The following is a 26,570-nucleotide window of genomic DNA, read 5'->3' as shown; positions in this document are numbered from 1 at the left end:
TATAAATGAGAGTTATGCTACAAAAAATATACTTTCAAAATTAAAACTATAAACTTCACATTAAAAGTGCTCACTTCAATAACAAACAATAACAAAGTGTTTTTTTGGCTATTAATTACAATTTAACGTTTCTTTTTTAAATATGCCAATAGATATTTTGATGATAGAAATGTTTATGTACCAAGCTACTTAATATCATCATTTGTACGAACAGATACTGAAAAAAAAATCGAAAAAAACAACTAGGATGTAAAAAAAAAAACTAAATGAATAAATAAATAAAGCTGCATTAACACCAACGGCAATTTCCAACAGTTCGAGCTATCGTTCTCAAAACTGTTTGTTTGTATCGAGAAGTACGCGTGAAACAAATACTACTTGAAAATGCATGTAATTACGTTCTTAGTTACATAGAGCAGTTTTCAATTGAGTGTCGTAAAACCAAAACCAAAGTAATTACTCTGGCCAATTACAAAGGACACAGACAATCCAGTGAACCAATCAAAACTCGAAGAAAATACATGTAGCTGGCACGAAGCGCGGGAAAACGTGCGCGAGTAAGTCACGATTGGTTTTAATTTTAGTTCTGATTGGCTGAGAAAGTGGCGCGAGATTTTTAAGCCAATCACTAAGCGTAGTAATGCAAAACCAAAGCAAACGCAATTTACTTTCGACACTCAAGTGAAAACCGCTCTAATCTGATGTTAGTGTGTACTTTACCATTCAAAATGATTTGCGTTTTACGTATGGGATTTTTTTTTTCCTGCGTAAAATTGAAGGTTAACTATACACGTGATTCTTGTTAGCGATATTATGGTCAACAACTAACGTTTTTACTTGTCTTTTTCTACTTATTATAACTCTTTAACTTTTTTCACTGAGGGAGTTAAGTTGGGTTATATATTCTGTAACTATCAAAATTAAACAAGATATGACGTCATTGGTGGAATTGCTCGTTAAAAGAAGGTTTCAATGGGGTTAACCGTTAAGCGTAAAATGGCCAAAAATATAGCCGTTAGGCGTAAAAATTGGAAAATTTAAACCGTTAGCCGTAAAATATGTTAAGCGTAAAAAGTCGGCCAGTAATTAAAAATAAAACAAACTAGATCACTTTATCGTCGCAAAATGGTCCTAAGACCTAAAATATGTTTAAATTAATTTATAACTTTTAAAAACAATGAAAATTAATTTTTAACTTCTGTTAACCGTAATGGAAATAAACTAACCGTTAGCCATAAAAAAAAGCCCAAATTTTAACCGTTAATCGTAAAAGCCACCACCCCATTGAGACCCTCTTTAAAATATAATCAATTTGCCAATTTGAAAGAATTTTTTTTCGGAGGCCTAGTTGATCATTCACATTTTTATTCAATATCTTGTACGTCGACGCAGCGCGATAGTTTGTAGTCAATAGTTGTTAGAAGCTTATCATCTTCATGATTCAATTGATTTTCATTATAGAAGTCCATTATTACACAATTCCGTCTGTCTCCAGAACATCTCGTCGGACTTGAACACATCCGGGATTTGTTTTTGTGGGAGGAATTATTTTTGCATACGAAAACTGAAAGAGAAAAAATTCAGAGTTAGCACAACATTTTTTATAAATTTTGTATTCGTATAATGCGTTTCTGCAAAAAAAAAAACGAAATTACATGAATTAGACATGTTAGACATATCTGTTTGAGACTTTCTTCTATAAGGATTTTTCTCTCTTTTAAGCAAAATAATTTTGATCTGCCCCTCGAAAAACTAAATTGATATATTTCGTAAAGCTATTTACTGCAAATATAGGCATGTTTTTAAGTTAATATTATGTTCCAGGCCAAAAGGAGTCGAGGGCTAAACGAACGCGGCGCCTACTTACTTTTGCATTAACATAAGGTGACATATACTATAACTAACTCGCTCAGGATGGAATGCAAGCCCATCAACAGTACCCCTGTTGCCCTCACAATTCTCTTGTAACTATTAATACTCCTAGGTGAGGAGAGGCTCTGCAAGTGTGAAACCATTCTTGGCCTGCAACAAGCACAAGCCCCCAGCCAGTCGATTGCCAGTTCAACTTAGAAACCATTAGGATACCGAGCCTCCAACTTTAAGCTAAGTTTGAGAAATATTATGTAGATGGTTATTTCTGATGTAATGTATATGAAATGATTCATATATGAACTGCGGATGTATATGAAAGTGATAAATGATCATCGCAGTGAAATTCCAATTTAAGCAATTGGAAAAAATAAAGAAGCCTGAAAAAAATTCAGGGCTTCAACGGGATTCGAACCCGTGACCTCCGCGATACCGGTATCGCGGAGACCTCGGTATCGCGGAGGTCACGGGTTCGAATCCCGTTGAAGCCCTGAATTTTTTTAGGCTTCTTTATTTTTTCCAATTGCTTAAATTAGAAATTCACTGCGATGATCATTTATCACTTTCATGGTTATTTCTGTTGTCTTTTTTTCTCGAAATTGTCTACAGGATTCAATCCGAAATGGGAGGTCTAAACAACAAAACCCACGAGCATGGGACAAAGAAAATAATCTGAGTCCCCGAAAGGAATCGAACCCATGGCCTCCCAGATACCGTTTGGGCGCTCTAACGAACTGAGCTACGAGAGACTCGTGGTGAGCTGGGCCATTTACTAGGTCGATATGTGACACGCGTCCTGCATACTACTAGGAACAGGAAAAGTTATGTATTCATGTTCAAGCTTTACCTCATGCGCATAGTCTATCCAGCATCCGGTATTGATGTAGATTGTTTTCCCGATTCTGTTCCTGATTCTGTGATCGCGCCATTGGTGGGTGTGTCCCAAAACAACAACATCCTCGCCACACTGGCTCAGAAAATCGTCAAAGTTACCGATTGACCCCTTCAGCAGACTGTAAGTATAACTGGAGCCAAACTGATTGTAAAAGAAAACGTGAAAAATGCAATTCAGTACAAGCCTGTTGTATAAAACTACCGTACAGACGTACAGATAAAAGCCTAGGAGGAATAACATTTTTTGAAGGAGACGTACTAACTAGTTCGCTATCCCGGGCTGTTCTCACACCCAAAAATTCACCTGGAGAAAACTTGATGAAAAAGGCAGACGTATATCCAAATCGTATTTGTTTCTCCAGCAACACAAAGGCTGGATTAGCCAAGCGTAAGGCAAATTCATACAATTTCAAGGCGAAGCAAAGCTTATTAGAGGGTAATGTGAGTTACTGGGTAGACGCAATTAATCCACAAACTCATTCCGCAGGTTTGATGGGGGTAGACAGCAACATGACACCATTCTCCAAAGGAAGGGAGGGTGCTACATTAAAAGCCTTTGCTGGAAAACTAAAACCGTAGGCAAAAGTAGTTGGAAAGCTGAACCAAATGCTTTTACCTTTCCAGGATAAGGATTGTTTGTTTGACATGATCACGCACGGACATTTACTGGTCCTTTTGGAACGGTACCCCAAAAACTCCTACAAAATTTGCCTAACTTCCGTTTTACTCCAAATTTGGAGAACAGGAAGCTGACAGAATAAGCCGATAACAAAGCGATTTTGGACCAAGACACTTGAATGTGCTCACATGAAGAATTTTTGACCGTTTGAGACTTATAAAAGCAAGATGGCGGACGAAGTGGAATGAACTTTAACGATCTTTACCAGCTTTTAAAAGCCAGTGAAGATGGTTTTTGAGGAGGAAGTTGATCCAGAAGGTTTTTTCAAGTCAGTGTCAAAGAAAGTAATTTGAACACTTAGCTTGAATTTCGAAGCGAAAAAATTGAGGTAAATAATCTTTTATTTTGCTTCGCACATGTTTGGGTCTCTTCGCGATATGAGCACACGTTCTTCAAAATGCGAAAAAATGTCGTTCGGATCACCATTTTTTTTTTCAGTTCAGAAAGTCACCTTTATCAGAAATAATTTGTCCTTTGTCGTATTTGGGAATGTAAAGCTCGATTTCTTTGATTAACACTCGTTTTGTAGGAATTATGCAGACGTGAGAAGCTGCACGTAACTTGAGCTCTGACCAGCCGTTGCCATGGTAACTGAAATGCGCTCCTTCTGTTTACGTAAGAAAAAATAATTTATTCCCTGTTTGTTCTGTTTTTTGTTCGGTTTTCAGGACCAATTTTGTCTTAGAACCGGCGGAAAATGTTTACTTGGACCTTAAAATTTACACAGTAGAGCGTTTTTGCACTATTTCAGTTAAATGCCTAAATTTTGTGACGTATTTTTTACTATTTTTTTGTGATTCATTTTTTTTTTGAAACGCTTTAAGTTTTCATGGAAGAGATTATATTTTGTCTAGAAAGCTTATTTTGTGCCCTTTCAAATGAGATATCATAATGGAGACTTTATTGCTGCAAATACTTTTGGAGTTATTAAATAAAGCGTGCGACATGGTCAATTTTGTATTATTTTTGTTGTGACAAGAATGGATTTTTTTGGCAGATTGAAATTCAGACAAAGAGAAAGAGGACATAAAAAATAGGAGACCCTTTTAACCCTTTTAATGAGGGTCAAAGGCTGTTAGGACAATCCCATGCGAAGATAAATTGTTCCACTATTGTTGTTGTTGTTGTTGTGATAAAAAGTATTTGTTCTGAACTAGGCGAGGTAACAACAGTGATTGTTGGGTGACCTGGCTGTTCTTTTAGTGCTTAAAAAGATAATATTATACTTTTATTTTTTCACAATTGAATTATTTGCTGGGGATGTACAAAAAATGGACAGAAAACGTATTGATTAACTTTTTATTTATTTATTAATTAATTAATAAGTTAATAAATCATATATACCTTGTCGATTGCTCGTTTAATGTAACGATATTTGAGCAAGTTTGACACTTTGATCCACTTTCCTTCCTCCAGAAGGATGTACTCATCATCGTTGACGTCACGATCCAGACCTCGTTCGATCATGGACTCAGTGAACTTCCTTTGCAACGGAGCCTTCGCCAACATCTCAACCACAAAAGACCCCAACTCTCCTCCGACCATGCGCATCAGCGATGTGGTCACTTGCCTGAGAACCTAGGAGCATGGTAATCAATTATTTATTCCAAAACATTCTAAGTAACATTTTTATTTATAAACAACATACCAAAGTCTCCAGAAATGCAATACGGGTATTATGTAAAATTTTGGAAATTCAGGAGATAAACGCCTTTAGGAGCGTGCCTGGGTTGTGGCAGAACGTGATGCTAACCTACCCTGCTCTTTACCGCCAACAACATTTAAACTATGATAATTGACTTGTATAGACCGTATCATGCTTAATCCCAAAATATACCAAAACATCTTAAAACCCAAAATTTACCATACTCGGCTATCTCTTTTAAATTTGACAATTATTACTCTCATTAAAAACATAAAAGCAGAATCTTAGTAAAGAAGTATTCGATAATATTGCAGTCATGCCCTTGCAAAAATGCCCCCAGCTCTCTTCCATTCACATAAATTGAAATATTCCTTATGTTAGCATTCAATCTTATTGTAGTGATTAGCAGCAATGGCAGTAACGACATGGTATGGCGACAATTAATAAATGAATCTCCTCGTCCTACAATGAAAACAATAAGAAGTTACATACAAACACCTATATATCTACCCCATGATTGATACTAATCCAACTTTTACAGCGCGATCGACTGCGTTTCAAATTTTTGAGAGTTTAAGATGTCTTTGTCGTCGTGAAAAACGTACTGTTTGATTTTGTTGTGGCGATACTACTTTTCTCGGAAATTTGCAGTTCAGAATTTGGTTTCGATAGCTGTCAAGTGACCAAAAATTCCACGTAAGTTTTCCAATGTCGCGAAAATATATTTTTAACTATCAATGCTCCCCCTAGTTCTAATAGGTTGTTCAATACAAAACGTGTAAAATGAACATATAAGGAGTACTGCATATACACGTACCTCTTCTGTCTCAGTCATAACTGTCTCTGTGGTAGCCACTGCCCTTGTGACGTAATACCCGATTGGTCTTCCACCCAGGGGATCGTTTGCGTCAGTTAAGGAGTAAGTGTTAAATAGGTCCCAGTCATGTCCATGCGCAAAACGTATTCTGTACTGATGTCCATAATCGCTGTTGATGATGTAGATGAGCGTCCCTTCAATGAATTCCACCTTCCTTCCCATCAGTTCCTCCACAGCCTCGCTGGTCATCTCGTGGTCGTGATTTCCTCTTATGTAGAACACTTTGACGCCGTCTTCCTCGGCCATTTTTCGCACAACGTTGAAGAAAAGTTTGCAAGTAATGTTTGACTTCCATTTGGTGATACGCTCCTGGAGGGTTAGGGGCGAGAGGGTCATTGGTTCCAGCCACATCTCAACTACGTCTCCGAGAAGAATCAAGGTGTGCAGCGAAACCTGTAAAAAACATACATATAACATTTGACATACATTCTTTATTCAAGACGCAAAGTTACAAGTAAAAACAAAAAGAAAAAAAGGCATCCAGAAAAAGTAGTTACGAGGTTAACCCCTTATAAAAAGTCCCTAAAATAATTCAAAAATACTGAAAATATATAAAAAACTAAAATCCTTAATTAAAAATTTAGGTATAATTTAAGCTTTGATTTAAAATACTGGAGGCTATCAGCCTCCACTACGTCTCTTGGTAAATTATTCCATAGCTTAACTATTCTAATAATATAACAATAGAGTTGATGTTCGCGGGCGTAAATATGTTTTTGGCCCGACTCAGACTCATTTTAGCCCGAGCCGCAGGCGAGGGCTAAAATGAGATCTGAGAAGGGCCAAAAACATATTTACGCCCAAGAACATCAACTCTGTTACTATTATAATCATTTCAGAGGGCATTTAGTTAAGGAATAAAAAAACAGTAACCGATATCTTGAACACTGCCGTTGCGAGTCGGCGTTTATTCTGGTTTAAAAGTTTACAAAACTCGGCAGAAAACCGCAGAATTACTCAAAATAATCTTTGCTTGAAAAGGAAATTACAAAATTCTATCGGCAGCAAAGAAATAGTCGTCAGTAAGAAGTGTTAAAATTAATTGTACTGTTGACTAAACTGGCAGTTTGGAATATGCCTGAAATTCAACTGAGCGAGTTTCGATCGACGAAGACAAACTTACATCACTTCGCCGCCTGGATTCCGTTTTTTAATTTTCCTGTAATTCATCTTCATCTAGCTGAGAAGACTGAGAATTTTCTTCCCCGTTCAATCCTTTAACCATTTTGTCGTTATAAAGCTCAAAAACAGTTTGCAATTGCAGATGGAAGCGTCTCGACTAAAATATATTTTAGCCCGCTGAATTCTCCATTTTAGCCCGCAAAATACGCCACAATGCCCGATGAAATGATTATAATAAAAGAATGTTTGTAACAATTGAGTTTGGCAGGTTTGACATAGAGTTTGTACGGATGATTAGGTCTCGTACACTTTGTTGTGGCATACAATGAAACGGTTCCTTTTAAAATATCTGGATAGTTAGTTGCTAAGTAAAGATGACAAAAAGTGATATTTTCGACTTATGTTGTTGTAGTCCCACCTTTTGACGAAAAAAGAATGACCAAAAAATTTTCAACTAAAATTATCACATCTTGACCTTAATATTTTTACTGGCAAAATAGAAACGGCCAAAACGTTAAGTCACAACCGACAAATAACCCACATGTTTTAACCAACATTGGCATTAATGGAAAAGTGCGTATACAAGCCCAGTGGCCCATGAAGTCGAAGCCTATCCCTATTTCCATAGTATGAAGCTACGATGAGTATCTCCCCTCTCACTATAGACCATCTCTGGGTAACCCCCAGCATTTATTTAATTCGCACATGCCTATATTTTTTTAGGGAGCAGGGAAAGCACAGATACATGAGTTTCAATGTCGATGGAATCATACGTAAGCTGAGTCTGCCTTTTGTCTCCCTCGAAAGGTTTCATCTTTGGGTTATCCGTTTTTGTTTTTGTTTTGTTTTTTCTTCCAAAAACCAACCTTTTTAAAAAAATTCAATTTCATCTGGTTAGAGAAATCTTATGGAATAAAGTTTAGCTATCTCCTCTACTCAATTATCTAGATGAAGAGATTTATAACAGTGTTTAAGTAAACTGATTTAAATAGTACTATTTTATTCCCTACATTTATTCTCACCTCAGCTACACTTGCCAATTTGGTGATAAACGTGTAAAGCCTGTCGTGCATATTTTTACTCCAATCACAATCAAGATGAAGATCACTCATTGACAAAATCATGTTCTTTACTGGATCAGTGGGGTTAAGCATCTCTCGAACCTCGACCTTTTCGGTGTCTGTGCCCGTTGGAGGACGATAGCTAAAGTAAAAAAGACAATGATCAATCACTCAATCAATCAAACAAACAATCAATCAATCACCAATCGCGAGTCACCAATCATCGATTATCGATCATCGATCATCGATCATCAAACACCGATCGCTGATCGCCAATAAGCAATCGCCAGACATCGATCGGCCGTCAATCGACCAATCATGATCAATCGATTATTGAAGTTACTGAAAATCGTAGGTGTTTAATCCTCACAGACGAAAATATTTATAGGCGTTCAAAATATTCATATCAATATATTACATTTGAACATGCTTTGTCAAAGTACAAGTTTCAAACACATTTACTAATTATTTTTGTGCGACATAAACGCAAATCTTGACAAAATTGATTGTTACATTATAAAGAAAACCTTGTCATTCTCACTGTTCGTTACATTTTGCTGCCGTGCAAAGACAATTTAAATTAAAGGTTAGATACTAGACTGTTCACAGTCCCCTATTTTTCCGTGAAGTCATAGAGATCGATCGTTCAGTCCGACGGGCTGCCATCTGGGTTTAAGAAAGAGAGCCAAATTTGGGGAGAGTGTATTTTTTTCCGCTCTCCCACCCCCACGCTATGAGCATCCCGCCTCAAACCCACGGGGTTTTTGCACTCTCCCCAATTTTCGCTCGCGTTCGTGAACCAAGATGGCGGCCCGTCGGACTAAACGATCGATGATCTCTACGACTTCACGGAAAAATAGAGGACTGTGAACAGTCTAGTTAAATAAACATTAAGTTATTATTTTTTTTTAAATTTATTCAATTTGTGACATTGGTATGATGTCCTATTGGCGGATCTGCATTGAACACTTTCCTTACCTCGGTTCTTTCTTCACTGTGTTCTTTCTGTTAGCCTTAGACGGCCATTCCTGCCAAGCCTCCAAGGGAGTAATCTCACTTAGCTTGTCCCAGATACTTTTTACTTCGCTGGGATTAAAAACATCGCTGGCTTCAGCCGGGTAAACGAGTTCTTCTTCATCATCTGAAGAATCATTGTCTTGATGTTTCACTTCAAGATCTGTCGTTGGAGCTGGTTGTGTTGCTGTCATCTTTTTAGAGCCATCCGTGTGACCTATAATACAACGTTTTTAGTTACTAATACTGCTCCCGTATATGCTCGCAAATGATTGGTTGAGAGCAAAACAATTTATCCCATATCTCGTGTAAACACAAACATTTGCTTTATTCATAAGCCCGTATTTACGGAAACATTATCAGTAAAATGAAATCGCTCTTATTTAGCAAGACGATAAGGGATTTATTGTACTTGTGAACAGATCAGACTTTTTCTATTTTCCACTCGTGGCTGCGCCACTCGTGAAAATTACTATAAAGTCCGTTTTTTCCACCCGTTGAATTAATCTCTAATTGTTTCTCGAAGAGACCGTTTTTCTGTACTAAAATCAAATACTGATTCACTGCCTGATAATTTTACCGACAGTAAGACGGAAATAGAGTGTGTCGAAGTTATGGAACCAAGCACTGCAGTGATATAAATTAATGTATGATTGATGTAAAAATTACCAAAGAGAATAAAATTCCTATGTTATAGCTCTAAGTTCAACTTAGATTTCGCTTATTGTGTGTTGTTTCTTGTCTGTCTGTCTGTCTGTCTGACTGACTGTCTGACTGTCTGTCTGTCTGTCTGTCTTTCTGTCTGTCTGTCTGTCTGTCTGTCTCTGTATGTTGGTTGGTTGGTTCGTTTTGTTGGCGTTGTTGTAGTTTCTTTGTTGTTTTTTTTTTTGTTTTTTAAACTGTTGTTTTATGTTTATAATAGTACATATAACTTCACGTAAAACTAAGCCAAAAACTTACAAACTTTTGATTTCAGGGATGCCACTGCGTTTTTCACAGAGTTGCGTGCAAATGCATCAAGTAGCAGTTCATCCTGGGCATGCGCATCCAAAGCTTTCAGGATGTAAGGATAAACATCATGGACTGCTGCCTTGCCATAAATGCAATCCAGGTGACCATAGTCAGGGATCTGGATCCATGTATATTCCTGTGTGGGGTGAGCTTCTTTCGCAAGGTTGAACGTTCTAAAGGTGCTTTCAGGCAAATAGCAACTGTTCCTCTCACCTAAAAAAGTCAAAGTTTACAACAAGTAATAAGTTCTGGGAATTAAATTGCCAAACATATGTGTATGCTAAATGCAAGATTAACTAAGTTTAAGTAAGTTGACTCGACGTGTTTTTGATGTTTTTCCTTATAAGTCGAGATTTTTAGGTGGCGGCTGCGATGACTACTACAACTTTCGACAACTACTACCACCACCACCGCCGCCGCCGCCGTCGCAGCTGCTGCTGCTGCTGCTGCTACTGTTACTGTTACTGCTACTGCTACTGCTACTGCTACTGCTACTGCTACTGCTACTGCTACTGCTACTGCTACTGCTACTGCTACTGCTACTGCTACTGCTACTGCTACTGCTACTGCTACTGCTACTGCTACTGCTACTGCTACTGCTACTGCTACTGCTACTATTAATACTACAGAGAACAAAGCCAGCCGCCTAGTCGCCGATACCGTCGTCGCTTAACTCCTCTTTCATTAGCAGGAAAAACTAGGGGTATTTCAACTTCTCCTAGATGGCAGGGTCACCCCTGCGTTTAATTCGACGATACCTATTTACACACCTAGGTAGGGAGAGGCAATGACAGCATAAGTGTCTTGCTAAAGAACACAACACAATGGACCCAGCTAAGTCTCGAACCATTAGGCCAGCACACCTGCCTGCTAAAGTTCGGCCGTATTAATAATACTCACCAGCAATAAAACATATGGGTATGTTCAGTCTCCTGATATGCTTCTTGTATGCTTCCGAGTTTAGGCGATCTTTCTTATCCACATCTGGTAAATAGATGTCTTTACCTGATGCGGAAACCAGCTTTCGTTTCTTCATCGTCAAGCTGAGCTGGTTCACTACCTTAGTTGACACATAACCAAAGAACTCATGCAATGAGTCGTGTGTGAGAGGATTTAGATTCTCGTGTTCCCAAAGAAGGCCGTAAGTGAATGTAATCCTGAAAAATTGCATAAATGGCATGCAGTTAAGATTAAAACAAAAGGTAGTTTAGTTGCATGTTAAATTGTACTTCTTTATCTTCTATGAACTATTTTTGGTAATTTCGTTTGGAGCACTCTCGTGCTTATGATATGCATTTGATCCATATCAAAAGCATCGTGATAACATATTGTAGGGATAATTCATAATAATTTATGTTATTATAAGGATGGAATTTTCCCTAACAGAGCGCGCTTTCATTGGATACATTGTTAGATGACATCTAACAATAAAAGTGTGTCCCGCCAAAAATCTCTGTGATGGCAACATTGCAAAATGTCTGACGTCAGAGGGTAACAGTGCACTGTTACCCGCGAATGTTGACCGACTATATCCTTTCTTCTAAAGTGCTTCTTGTGCTATATAACAAACCACTTAATGGCTTGTCTCTCGAGAATTTAGTTGTTTCACTCGGTTCCCCTCGAAAAAACATTGAGAAATTCGGAGAAACAAAATTTACTGTTTCCCTCAGGACCAGTCATTATGTGTTAATTATTGACCCCTACCTGTGACAAACTGGATTGCGGCATAACTCGTCATATGGCAGAAATATTCTTGTGACACCTTTCGCGAAGCTGTTGAAAAGACTCTCACTTAATGATGCAAAATCATCGGTATCTACTGTGAGTCCATCAACGCCAAGTGCTTCCGCCGTGCCCGGGAGAAAGAGTCCTGCTTTCAGTTTATTAAACTGAGCTGGTACTGGGTTTGCAGCAACCTGACTGCAGACCAGGTTTCTAATTTTTCCTTCGAGTGCACCAGACAAGAGCGAGGCAAAAAACACCAACGATCCACCACAATGGGCAAACACTTGAACGGTTTTCTGTAAAAAAAAATGCCATGTTTGCAGACCTCTTTTACAGCAAGGCGCCCAAAAGTGTGACCACTTTTAATCGATTCACATTCTTTCGTGCAGATTTAATCCAATCAAAAGCCGTGGATAGCTTCCAGTCGATTTCTGATTGGATTAAATCTGCACGAAAGAATGTGAATAAATTAAAAGTGGTCACACTTTTGGGCGCCTTGCTGTAAATGATTCCTTGATTGCTTACTTTTTTGCACGGTTCGTTGTTGTTTAAAAACTAAAGGAAGTCTTGGAACTAAAAAACACAAAGTAATTCTCCAACGATTAAAATAATGAAAGACTCCTAATTATTCGAAGCTTTGCTCTTGGTCCAGTACAGAGTCCGTGCTTCATACACTCGCCTAAAATCTACCCTACGAAGAAAGAAATTGCAGGTTGATATGGGAGATTCCATACACAGCTGAGGTTTGGCTCTATTTGGAAACATTTAATTAGTTGTTTACCAATATGTCGTGGGAGGCGCGGTGGCCTAATGGTTAGCGCGCTCGACTCCGAGTCGAACGGCCCGGGTTCGTGGCCTGGCCGGGGCGCTGCGTTGTGTTCTTGGGCAAGACACTTTACTCGCACAGTGCCTCTCTCCACCCAGGTGTATAAATGGGTACCGGCGAATTTACTGCTGGGGGGTAACCCTGCGATGGATTAGCATCCCATCCAGGGGGGAGTAGCAATACTCCTGGTCGCTTAATGCTACGGAAACCGGGATAAGCTCCGGCCTGTATGGGCCACTAGGCTCGAAGCAGACTTAACCTTACCTACCTTACCAATATGTCTGCGTTAGATTTGATTGTAAGAATCCATGGAGGAGGCAGCGTGGCCGAGTGGTTTAGGGCGCGGGTGTTGTAATCCGGAGGTCCAGGGTCGAAGCCTCGACACTGTTACTAGCTGGATTTGTTCTCAGACGTCCCGAGTACAAATCCTCGGTCACGATTTGTATAATTATAGCCAACTGGTCTGCCTCCTGCTTTTTAACTAGCTATCTCGAAGAGATATGAAGCTAAGTACATAGCCACTATAAACAACATTTAATTACACTGATAGAATTTGGAAAAACAAGCAATATTTCTTTATCTTCAAACGAAGTTTCATTGAAATATACCTGCTTGGTGATTTCAAGAACCTTATCTATGGCTGCCGGGTAATCGAGCTTGGCGCAGTCATCTAGTGTGTAATCCTGGTATACAGCCCACGGAAGGTCACATGACACCCGCCAATCAACGAGCCATACGTCATACCTAAACCATGAAAACAATGGACAAGTAATAAGCTTATTTACCCATTGTTAGAAACATGCTAGGAAAACAAACCTGTAAAAAAATAGTCAAAAGGCAGTTGTTTATAAAGATGACACAATTGAGAGATTCTGCCTCTTCTCAACCAATTGTACCACCCATTAGCAATAAGTGAATAAGCAACATAACCGTGTTACATATTTTGATTGAAGGTAACATTCTAGCAATGCAGTTTAATTTTTGGCACACACGTGGACGTGACAAAAGATGATAAGAAAATTGCAATAAAAGAATTGTCTCAACATGGTACCTGTGTTCCACAAGGAATTCCACAAGGTTGGTTTCAATGGTGTCCAAGCTAAAAATTCCACTGCTCACTCCGATTCCATGGAACATTACAACCGGACCCTTCCTGCCTCCTTCAAAACGTGTCAAACGTAGTTCAAACTGTAATAAGGATGAAAGTCACTTTTTACTACACTGCGTGTGATACAACGGTTTATTTAACTCAATGTATAAGAAGCTTAAAGGAGCTACGTCACTTACAACGCATCTCGAAAATATAGCCAATTTTTTTAAGTTTTTTTTTTATTCGAAATCCGACTTAATCTTCGTTACTCGAAACAATCCCTGGTTGATTTCGCATTTTTTTTACTCGTTTGTTTGTTCTCTATTTTAGAAAACTATTGTTTTGTGGTTTCCATCAAATTGAAAGTAATCAAAAAACGACTACAAAGATCATGACATTGCTCCTTTAAATGCCGCTACATGATATTTTAGAGGATTGCTCGAGCACCACCTGTCTTGAGAAGAAAAATTGTTTATTTTTGGCTTAACAACGGAAGATTGAAACAAGAGACAAAAGAAGAAGAAAGGAACGTTTGGTATTGTTTTGTTTGCATGATTATTATCGTGTCAGAATGACTGTTAGTGAAGAAAAGGAAAGAAAACTGGGTCTGTTCATTGTTAATATTATGCTTGAGCCTGCGCTTAAACTTGCGTCGCTGCTGTCCTTACAATTCTCGCATCCTATTCAAATGCTTATGGTTACCTTACTACCCTAAAAAGTTGTCGCAAGGTGGACCTTATTTTGAGTGATACACTTATGGACTTCTGGGTGTTTTCCATTCAGTCGAAGAGGTCTTTTTATCCTCGGGGTTTCGTTAAGATTGTGTCAGATTGCGATTGTGATTATGGTTGTGATAAGGCCAATGTATGTGTCGGAATGAATGTGAGTGACGACAACGAAAAAATGGGTTTGTTCATTGTTAGTATGCTTATGCCTTCGCTTAAACTTGCGTCGCTGTTGTCCTTACGATTCTCTCATCCTATATACTATTCAAATGCTTATGGTTACCTCATTTCCATATAAAATGTCACAAGGTGGATACCGATACCTTATCTTGAGTGATACACTTATGGACTTCTGGATGTTTTCCATTCAGTCGAAGGGGTCTTTTTATCCTCGGCGGGGCGTTAAGATCAAAGCGACTCTTCTTTGTGGTAACAGGACTGTAAACATCCAAAAGGCTGCCAGTAAAGAAGGCAACAAAACGTGACTTCCACTTTAACTTCTCAGCTTTGCTGTCTGTATGAGTTATTTCGATTACAGCCAGCTGTTTCATGAAATTGGGAAGTGTAACAAAAAGTTTTCCTTTTCCCACGGGCTTTCCAGAAAAGTTTTTTCCCTGATACACCGTAACGAACAAGATCGTAGTATCGTCCAGTCCAGTTTCTCCAAAGTGGTTATTCTTTACGTACTTGATACCATGGAAGGAAAATGTTTTGCCACGAATGCCAGTGAGGATCATTTTGTAGACTAGTTCCTTGGTGTCTATGTGTTCGGTGCTCTGATTTAAGAACTGGAAATGACCTAAAGTGAAACGAAAGAAGTTACTTTATTGCGGGCCCAAGAGAGGTCCGCAACCCTAATCTTGACAGTGACCAGCGGATTGCGTATTACGCGTGCGCGCCACGTTTATAAAGGCTATCTGCAAACCGGAAGTTGAAAATTTTGTTCTTCCACTAAGAACGATCGGAATGCAAAAAAAAATGTGTCAATCACGACAGTTTGTCGTAACACCGGAAAAGAAAAATCTTGTCTCCAAGAGCGATAAGAATGCGAAAAATCAACAGTTTGTCACATTAGATCGAGGCTTCCAGACATTACGTTTTGCAGACGTTGTTTTATAGGTGTTGCTTTTGAGAAGATCTGCTGTGATTGTATCACAGATAAACTACGGCAAAGCGAATGATTCCAACAACGGTTATTCTCGAGAAATTCCTTATAACACTGACAACAAAGCGAGTTTGCCGACCGAGGAAAATCACATCTCAATTCACACCGCGTGTTCGACTACACTTCGCAAAACTCAGTGTCAATCAAAAAAACAACTCTGATTGGTTCGCGGCAATAGGAAACGATAAAAAACATTTGTGACTTAAGCGTGACGCGTTACTCGACCTTACTCGGAATAATTTTCTTTTGTCCAGTGATTTATCGACACTGTCTGAAAAATTTTCGTGACCTGTTGAAAAAATTGTCGTAAAGTGAGGTGACTTAAGTTATTTCTTCTTCCATCATGAACGGTTACAATGCGAAAGGATCCGAAAATGTGTTGTTCAAACAAGAAGTCGAGGAATCTTTTTCTTCCGCAAAGAACGATGCACTGTTATTCTCGGTGGACAGACTCCCAATAAACAACCGCAGTTTATAAAAGAAATCTCAATTACCACAGTTATGCCAACTTCTGGAAAACTTCCCAAAAACTTCGACTTGAAGTAATTTTCCAAACTAACAAAAAACACTTCCCTCCCAGTACCTTCTCTTAACTGCATCGAGGCCCGCACTTTCTAACCTGTGGTTACCACTAGTTGTTAACTGTTAGTTCGCATGTTGGAGTTGAAAGGGTTTGTTAGCTCTAACGTCAGTCTTCCCAGGGGGAGGAAGGTGTGCCGGATGTAAAGGTTTGATATTTTTCATTAGTACCTAGTAGGGAGGGGTTAAATTGCGTTCTTGGAGGTCGTGCTGTCACACGCATTGTATGGATTTTAATATTTTATGATATTTGAAGTTTTCCTTCCGAGGGAATAAACCGAGTTGCGTTGCTAGAGGCCAAGGAAGTTCATATCTGTTGTATGAACCCTTTTTTTGTTATTACTTTTAACAACCTTTTGTGAAGAATGTGAAGCCTCAAAAACTCTGATGTAAACGGACAAGCGACACTTAATTCATCATCTTGGTCGATAAAAGATAATAAATGAACAAAGATAGAATAAATATCTTAATTGACCCCTCTCCGAATGGGGCTTTTCAGGGCCAATGTAAAATGACTCTGAAACGAATACTGTAAATGAGCATAACATGATTAAGAATCCCAACTGGCAGGAAACAGACCAGTTGGCTATTTACGAGCGCAGCCGAGGAGTTGAATTCGGGGCTACCGTAAACAACACCAGCTAGTGGTTAGAACGGGACTTGAACCCGCGACCTACGGATTTCAAGTCCGGCGCTCTAACCACTCGGCCACGCTGCCACCTATGGTGTGAACTTCTTGGCAACACAACCTCAACCCCCCCCCCCCCCCCTCCACCTGCTACATAGCTAAAGCCTTGCAACAAGTTTGATCGTCTAAGCAATTTTGTAAATACCTCCAGTGATTGTCATTGGTGCGGTTGACAGTGCGGAACAGGTAACCGTGCCACTCATTCTAGCGGCGTGAGCTGGGTCACATTGGATCATGCGCTCCACGTCATCAGACTCTACAGTCACGGTGAATTCACAAGGTGTTTCTTCATTTTTGTTCTTTGTAGAGCTAAACGTTCCGACCATGCTCTCCGTAAAACGAATGCCAGGCTTTCGTTTTGCAAAGGCCGTTCTTTCTGTAAGAAAAAAAAAATCGGCCATGTTAACGTCCTTTCCGACAAAATAAAGAAAGGTTCTGTGACTGAACAAAATATAATTGTTCGCTTGATGGCATTTCCCACTTTGACAATACACTGACGTTTATATCTTGGGTAAATGATTAACGTGGTACTCATCAATTTCTACCGGTAGTAAATATTTGGATCATTGTCAGTTTTTAGTTAAAAACTACGAGATACGGCGCAACTTGAAAAAAATCGCCACTTTTTTTAGTTTGTCGTTTGTAGTTCATCTTAATCGTCCCAGTTTTTTCCAGCTTCAATTATTCTTGTTAATTTTATTTTTTTACTGTTACTGTTACTGTTTAAATTGGAAATCTGTTATTTTTAGGTTTTCTTCAATTTGAAATTGATTAATTTTTAACATCAGAAAAGTAATGTAAGAACCGCGACATTGCTGCTTGAAAGATGTACTCAGATCACCCAATTAATGCCCGATTTCCATAACTTCAGAGCTTCTGCACTTCTTTACTGTTCTTTTCTTTGATTTGTGATGTTGTTGTATTCATCAATAGTTAATTATTTTCCAAACCTTTAAGAACTTTTACAATAAGAATTGTTGTTCGCCTAAAGCAAGGCCAACATCCAAGATCCATGCATTCAAACCATCACAAATGGTTTCATAATATCACCCCCATGAGCGGAACTACATTCAGAGCCTTAATTTCCTTCGTGATCAAAAGCCAACTTGTACAAACTGACTTGCTATTAAATCGTTTGAAAATTTCTCACCTAGTGGTATGAATGTGTCGTAGTCAATACGCCACCCTTCTCTTTCTGCCAATAGTCGCATACAGCGCTCTGCAAGGCAGGCAATGGTGAGCGATGGATTGACTCCCACGGCTCGAGGAAGAATGGCTCCGTCTACGACATAAAGTCCGTCCAGTATCTCGTCCGTCTCACCTTCGAATAAAAAAAAAATGAGAAGAAATTAATTTATGTAGTCCTGCATACCCATTTGGTAGTTAAAAGGCGGAAAGGTAAAGCATGTTGTTCAAATTAACGGGAAAGTGAATAAACCCACAGATTCATCAGCTAACCAGCGATGGTGCTAATTTAGTCTCCGAATCAAAACTGACGATGAACAGCCAGTTACAAGTTACTCTCGGGCGTGAATTTAAAAACCAGTTCGGACAAAATCTATTCTAGATTGAATGGCAAGCGAATTCTAATCTTGGCTGAGTTCGTGACGCTTTTAAATCCATTTCAATGAGAACAATGATTTAATTTACCATCAAATACTTGTCCTGCATGATTCACCACAGCCGTTCGTCCAGACTCTCCCATGGGGCAGCCTCCCAGTGGGTGAGCAGATACGACACTTCGTCCCAGGGACTCCAGCCACGTCGGATTCTTTACAAACGTTCCGCCAAGACCACGTGCTATTTTTTCCAAAGCTTGATTTACATTTTCGAAGCTCTTTTCAAAGCCCACTCTGTCCCATGTAATGTCAATGTTGTCAGTTTTGTTTTCAAACGAAATTACTCCAGACGCACTGTCGTGACTCATACACAAAAAAGAAAGTGTATTGTCGATACCTTTGCCCTGCAGCTCCTAAGGATAAATGAAAACATTTACTTATTATTAATAGTTTTTTTTATATATTATGTGAGGCGCAGTGGCCTAATGACAGGGGCTATGAGTTGTGTTCTTTCGCAAAACATATTACTCTCATGAAGCCTCTCTTCACCCAGGTGCACAAATGGGAACCGGGGAATTTAATGCTGGGGGAAACTCTGTGACGGACTAGCACCCCATCCAGGGAGACTAGAAATACTTCATGATACAGAAATCGGGGTAAGCTCCTACCCCATGAGGCACCAAGTTCAAACGCAAACTTTGCAGTTTTCTAATAGTTTTCTTCAGTACTAGCGCTTAGTTATTCTGTTTAGTTTTACTTTTATTTTTATTTTTTTTATTATATCTGTTTAGTAATAATAATAGTTTTGTCGTCCTCATCCTTAGTTTTGTGATGGTTAATGTAGTTAACAAATATTTTCCAGTAGTTAGAAGGAACTGCCAGGCGCCATTCGTTAGACCGTTCTGTGAGTGAATGGTGAACCCACCTGAAATGTTTTCTCGAGCAGTTCATTGGCAGGATACTTATCAATCCCAATAACCTTTGCGCTAAAGCTTACACCAACCGCAAACGGTATAGATAGGATCGACGGAGGTGTCCCGTCCTCGATGACAAAATTGTTCTCAAAACTGCCTCCATTCACTTTACGAAAGTCCATCACGGATGTGATACATGGGCCAGGCGGTTCGGCAGAGGTCATGTTCTTGGTTTCAACTCCGACAGAGTTTGCCTTGTTGTCTCCGTTGTAGCTGAACCCTAGTACATCTCCGTTCGTTGAAAATCGCTTCCCAATTTCGTCTGACACATCGAGGCCGCGTTCCTTTGAGCGAAGGAGTATCTTTGTGGAACCTATCGCGCCGGCACCGAGGATAACATAAGTAGCACTGACTGTCTGTTCCTCGAGCTCAAAACTTCCAGGTACAATTCGTTTGTAACTTACAATCCAGTCAGTGGAATTGTGAGACTTCAGAACTGCTGTTACTTCCACCTAAAAGGGTGAAATAAAAATATTTTTATCAACCCTATTTTTTTCGCGTAAGACGGTTGTTTTACTGCATTTACATTGAAAAGTTTTCTATTATATAGGTTAATAAAAATACAAAACCGCAAAACAACCATAAACTCTCATCTATGCAGCATCTATCTTTCAAATGCCTCTATCAAATAAGGAGACCAATGAATATAAAGAGTTGATAAAATATGACAAAATACGAAACAATGTACTATATATTTGCTATTTATGGGTTAGAGACTGTTGTGAGTGTTTTGTTGACAAATACACGCACGCGCTGGCCGCACAATGAACGAGAAATGTTCAATACTGCACGAGGCGTAGCCGAGTGCAGTATTGAAAATTTTGAGTTCATTGTGAGGCCAGCAAGTGCGTGTATTTGTCAACAAAACACTCACAACAGTCTCTAACCCTTTTAATATACAATCTGAGTACACTGCATCGAACTGCAAGCGATCATCGACTTAACGAACTTCAAACAACAAACTTAATGTTTAAAAATAAGAAGTGTAGTAGTACATAATTACACGGGATTACATCAATAATATAAAAATCACAAATTAGCCGTACAGAAATAAAACTTAAAATGGTTCATAAAATCGTTCATCAGCTGTGGTCGTTCATAAATACAGTCAGCGAAAAGCTTGTTCAATGCAAGTCGATGGCTTTCACAATCAAGCAACTACAAGCAAGTCAATCGCACACAAAAATGTATTTATTGAGCTGCAGTTTACCTTTGAACATGAAAGCGCTTCAAGTTGTTATCCTCTTCGATTTTGTTTGGTATTGGATCGTTGATAATTTGAGGAATATACTTTTCTTCCACTTCTACAAGCTTTGAAGCTGAAGACACCTTCAATAATGCACGATTTTCGTGCGTTATTGTCAATACTGCACTGTCTTAGTTTGCTGACGACAGGTAAAGCAAAATCACGTGATCTATTTTAACCAATTGCGCGCGTGGATTTTGGACAGTGAACGAAGATTGTATATTAATACTTAATAAATGTTTTAAAGAATCAAATAAACAGATAGACTGCATTGCAGTTTGCAGTGTTTCCGTTTAACAAAATGCAAGTCGGCTCAAATCTTATTTCTGCAAAGGTAAAACTGTTTCGCCAATTGCGAACAATCTTAACACAATTTAACAAAATGTTTTAACATAAATGTGCTCTCATTTCTCCTGCCTATTGCAATTGACTAGTTTGCTATATACTGCGCCAATCATCTAGTCTCTTGCGCTGTTTGTCTAAAATTCGACAATTAATGTAATGAGGTTAATAACTATTTAATACAAACCTCGGTAAACATCTCTACCCCGTGCGCTTTTGCGTCGGGGAGGTAATTCATGTTTAATGTATTTTTGGCGCCAACATTACAGCCACCACAGCAATTTCCACACGCTGTACATTTGGGCTGAGGTACTCCAACATGATTGGATGGCGTGTCCTGGAAATTTACGTAAAGTGGCGTCTTGTAAAACATCTTGTCTAAGTCCTCGATGTCAAATTCGCTGAGGCCTTCCTTCATCCGTTCCATCTTATGCAGTGGTGGGTAATTATCTGGATATGGCGTGGGCTTAATCATGTCTACAAAGTGTTTTCGATCGATGTTCATCAGCTTATCCAGATCTTCTCTTATTTCTTTCGGCCATGATGGGTCCTGAAATACTTCTGGCTCCACATCAAGTCCCACATTTGCATTGATGAGAGAGGTCCCACCCAGGCCGCACCCTTGCACCACGGTAAGGTCATCGGTTACAATGAATTCGTACAAATTGGAAGGCTCTCCTGAGAACATCAAATTATTTGTAGTCACTAATTAATTTTTCACAGTGTGTACACGAGGAACTATATATAACGGACGTTGCAGAGAAAGGCACTGCAATGGTATAATACTGAGAGAGAAATGCATGGCAAAGGAAAACTGTATACAAAAAAGCTTACTACGTGTCTAAGGAAACAAAGCTGTTGCAAATGCTTTGAGACATAAAGGAAACAAACAACAACAACAAACAAAAATCACGGCAAGGTAACAGCATTTTCAGTTCAAATTTCCTGAGAAAGAGAAAAACATAACACTACAAATTTACTTACACCGCTTCAGTATCTAAAATAATAAAACATGTCCTCGGATAATTGCGAAAGGAAGAGAGCAAATGGTCAATCCCTTTTTTTGCCATTTTTAAAAAAATAATTTCCACGCCTTCATGGTGTCCATCCAGTAGATGCGTGTGGATTTTTCTGCCATAACCACAAAACCGTCTTTAAATGTGACCCACACTTTAACCCTAAACCTAGCCCACATTGCTGGGGTATTGCAAAGTTTAATTGTTACTTCATTAACAAATACAATTTTGTCACTGATTGTAAGCTAGCTAGCCATACCTATCTTCTTTTCCTTCCCACCAAATGTGACCTGCATTTGTTTCGACGCCTCTCTGAAAGTCTCAGGGAAATCGCCAGGCAACCACTCTTTCCCTCGTTCCAGGACGCACACAGATTGACCCGCGCGTGCGCAGCGGCTGGCCGCGATAGATGCGCCATAACCGGAGCCTACAACCACCACATCATACTGGACCTTGAGTGAGGCATGTGGCAGGGAGAGCCTGGGAAATACTGGCTTCTGCTGAGCCTACATGGTGAATTTAAACTTCGTTAGTGATTATGATTATGGGACTAAGTGGAGTTCAATTCAGTCTGGTTGGAGAAAAGACAGATTTTGAAAACACGGTCTTTGCCAACTAATTACAAAATGTAAAGACCGGAATCCGGTTTTATCCCTGAGGGAGGATTCGCAAACTAAAATGATGTGTGCTCGCCAGAAATTTTGAAAATATCCCTGAATTTTCTCGGCTCAATGTCTTAAAAGGTTCCGTGATAACTCTGAAGTCAATCATTTGAGATTTTAGCACAATAAATGGTACCAATCGACAAATTTTACCCATTAAAGGAAACCCCGTTATTTTAATAGGGGAGTCCCCCACCCCTAACCCAGAACAGAAATAACCCTAACCTTAAGTCTCTACCACCAGCCTCTAGATCTATAAGAAAATTGGAGGATTTAACGCCATTTGGGCGGATATAATTTTCAACTTATAAGTTACTGACGGAAACGGTCGACAGAATATGGGCCAGAGTGGCAGAACGTACCATGACCATTGCAAGTATGATTAAATACTTGAACTAAAAAATACCTAAAGCCTTTGCAGAATGTTCTTAACACCGTCCGGATTGACATCCGTTAACTTAAAAGTTGCCGTGGGCGCGGTCTGTAAGGAAAACTTTGACCGATAAACAGTCAATCGGATAATTCAGGGTAATCTATCACAAAGAAGTGTTTAAAGGTCATGATAAAGAGAAAAATTTCAGCCACAAAACCGAACCCAGTTACGTGCGCTGAGAGTAAAACCGGCTTGTTTTCTAGAACAGCTTTAAGCCCGGGCCAAACCAGGATGAGAGTTCATAAGAGTTGACTCTCGTGAGAGGTTTCGCAACTTTCACCGACTAACATCAACTCGGGCTAAACGAGAACGAGAGTCCGTCGAACTCTCCTCGACTCTCGTGAAAATCTGGGCACGTTCAAAGTCAATGAGAGCACACGAGAGTCGATGAGAGTGTATGAGAGTTCTATGCCGAACGAGAGTGAGAGTTTGAACTCTCATCAACTCTCATCCTCGTTTGGCCCGGGTTTTATTGTATTGCACGCAGAGCTACTCGGGCTTTGATTTGTTTATAAGAACCAATCACCAGGGTAACTTAGTGCTTTTGACGAGTAGGAGACAGGTGTCTCAAAAGCACAAAAACTGGACATAGCTGCATTGCTCTCTATTTTGACAGTTAAATTTTTCAAAAATTTGGTTACTTTTACAGCAACCACAAAAAGGCAAAATATGCCTCATTGAGCAATGTTAACGATCGGTAAAATAACCATTTTATGTTATATACTTATCACCTGCAAGCACTAAACGTTTTTCGTGCGTCATATAGCCACGTATGAGTCAGTTCATGCAAATATTTAACAGAAAACGTCACGGTTCATGATCATGCCTCACTATGTGTAGGATACCTTCTCAAGCGTTTAGCAACTTTCTAAGTGATTTATTGAAGAAAGCGAATCGTTTGTTTGTCTTTTTGTCAACAAAGAAAGTCTGTTCGGCTTTTAGTCACGCAAGAACTTCCACGTTAATCACTCAGGAACAACGTCATCAGACACATCATGGCCCATGTTCTTCGTTATAGACATCAAGTGTTTAGCATTACGCTTGTAGTATTCACTGTAGTGGAGCCAAAAATTGAAATTGATCGTTTACTTGTCCATCTGTAACTAATGTACGGCCCTCCGCAACAAACGCCTCTGTGTTTAAACCGTTTATATTCCTGAATATTAATATACAAGATTATTTTCGAGTTACCAGCCAATGTTCGAGCGTTTGATTATCTGTATTTACAACACGACTTTAATTTTCCACAAATTTCTTAGTTGTCAGCCACGCATGGATAAATAATTCAATATTTGCGTAAATTGATTGTAGTTGCATGGATAATAGTTCTCGATCTCAGCGACAGTTTGTTTACATAGTAACGTATACAGACATGCAAACGGAGCAGGACATAATTTGAAGTGGGACATGTATAATGTTGCACATAATTTGATATCGTGTCCAATTATTCCATTGGCAAATTGGTTTTTGTAACATATCGATACCTTAACTAACTATACCTACAGGCCGGATTGACTCCTTGACTACTGTAACCCGGGTTTTGTCGAGCGAAGTCCTCTACGCAGTTTACAAAAATATTCAAATAAAGTTGGTAAAACAACTTCAAAAGTTTGCCACAACAATCCAAGACAAGTCTTCAAGTCGTGTTTCGAACTTAAATATCGGTTTCCAGGCCGGTGTGCGGGCACTCCGGGCAATAATACAAATAAAACGGAACAAAACATTAATACAGATTATCTACGGCGAGAGATACGTAAAGTGATAAACAGCTGAATGATAAAAAAACGCATATTGACACAGATACCGTATTTGATACTTTAAGTCTTTACAGAGATATTCTTTAGTGTAATGTTTTCGATGATTACTCGTTTGTTTGTAAAACCATTAGGAATATGCCGACCTTTTATACAGTCGACGAACGATGGAACTCTGTAAGGCACTCCTTGTCTGAGCTTTTGTTCATCACTTATGATCTTCAAATCCCTTACTTTGCGACTAAACCGTCGATACCACTGCATGTTGCTTATGGCATCTGTTGCTTCGTTAATAACAAATATTGCCATTCGTCACCTACTTGGAATAACCGTGCTACAATGCTAAAGGTTTCAACAATGATTGTGTGTAGCATGCAAATTTACTCAGATTTGTAATGTTTCACGCAGTGTTTCGCTGGATCGTGTATTTTGTCAATTGATGCCAATGTATTGATACCTCAGTCATTGAATTACTTAATCAAATAATAAGAAAAAGACCACATTATGTAAGGTTTATAAGTTTAAAAAAAATTATGATAAACTGACTTGAATACTACTTACTAAATCCTTTCGTCTCCTTGAAGCCCCGCTTCCCATTATAGCTACTTCCAAACTGTTTCAACTCCGTGGAACTCTTTAACTATACATAACACGTAGATCCTTGTTTACATCAGTGCGGCGAAATCAATCTGATCAAACGAGCAGATGCGAACAACATACTTGAACAACAACAGCGGGAAAAGTGTTTCGAAATATTGATCGTGATTTGACGAATGTCCGTTACATTACCATTAGCGTGACAACTTGAAAACCATGGAAACTAAATATTTACATCCCACGTTTTTCTCTTTTTCTGACAGAAAATGTAAACATGCAGCAGTTTTATTGTGGATGAGGTTTTTTCTTTTTGTTTTAACAATGATAAAGTTTTCATGCAGACGTTTGAATTTGTGCGGCCATAGCAAAAATGAGAACAGGACTACTCGTTTTAAACCGAGACAAAGGCAGCTTTTCCATCTGTCTTGAGAACAGCGAAGTTACAGCACTATGAAAAAGATAAACACCAGAATACATTTTGCACGATCTAACGCCGGCGACATGTTGTCTTCGTTAAATGTTACTGTACCTTATTATGGTACCAATGCTTTAAAGTTAGGCTATCGAAAGGGCCGATTGACAAGAATTTGCATCGTAAAATTAACATTCAATGAAAGAACAATTAAATGCTTTCAAACTATTTGATCACTGAATCGTGAAGTCACGAAATTTTTATTAACCAAGTAAGAGGTTCGCACAAAGAGGATATGTGCCCCAACTCTATGATATTACAAATCTGGCTACACAGAGAAAAAAAAGTATGGTCGCCAAAATGCTAAGCCTTAAAATATTTTAACCAGAAAATACTGGACCAACAATAAATGTATTCTGTTCTGTTGGTTTTAGTTATTGTCTTAAAACACAATTTTGATCTGTTCTTCGTTCGGTCAGGGCCATCAATTAAATAGACAATGACCTTCCGCCAGGAATACATTAAAAATAATTAATTTGAACCACATATATCAGAATAAAAGTTATAAAATTACCTATAAGATGAAACTAGCAATTTTATACTTT

The 26,570-nt window shown here is 38.9% G+C and overlaps 1 protein-coding gene across 3 annotated transcripts; it reads right to left on the bottom strand.

The window, feature by feature from the left end:
- On the bottom strand, positions 1 to 25,735 carry LOC144664495 (uncharacterized). Of its 3 annotated transcripts, XR_013572817.1 has the most exons (20): positions 25,518 to 25,735; positions 22,367 to 22,613; positions 21,279 to 21,769; positions 19,455 to 19,955; positions 18,621 to 18,942; positions 18,121 to 18,291; positions 17,116 to 17,346; positions 14,862 to 15,337; positions 13,775 to 13,911; positions 13,332 to 13,467; positions 11,877 to 12,193; positions 11,073 to 11,329; positions 10,122 to 10,385; positions 9,126 to 9,378; positions 8,109 to 8,289; positions 5,905 to 6,357; positions 4,787 to 5,020; positions 2,717 to 2,905; positions 1,292 to 1,564; positions 1 to 952 (listed from the first exon to the last, which is right to left on the bottom strand). XR_013572817.1 is itself a non-coding variant. In XM_078525654.1 (19 exons), the coding sequence occupies exons 1-19, from the start codon at positions 25,551 to 25,553 to the stop codon at positions 1,472 to 1,474; spliced, it is 4,989 nt and encodes a 1,662-aa protein (XP_078381780.1). In that variant the 5' UTR covers positions 25,554 to 25,735; the 3' UTR covers positions 1 to 1,471. The 3 variants fall into 3 exon arrangements, 2 of the variants coding, with proteins under 2 accessions (XP_078381780.1, XP_078381781.1); XM_078525654.1 differs by having other exon boundaries at positions 1 to 1,564; XM_078525655.1 differs by having other exon boundaries at positions 1 to 1,564; positions 21,279 to 21,568; positions 25,518 to 25,734.
- Positions 25,736 to 26,570: the final 835 nt, after the last annotated feature.

Source organism: Oculina patagonica, chromosome 8 (assembly GCF_052425735.1).
Source record: "Oculina patagonica isolate OP01 chromosome 8, crgOcupat, whole genome shotgun sequence".
NCBI lineage: Eukaryota > Metazoa > Cnidaria > Anthozoa > Scleractinia > Oculinidae > Oculina > Oculina patagonica.
This window is presented reverse-complemented; position numbering and strand designations above follow the sequence as displayed.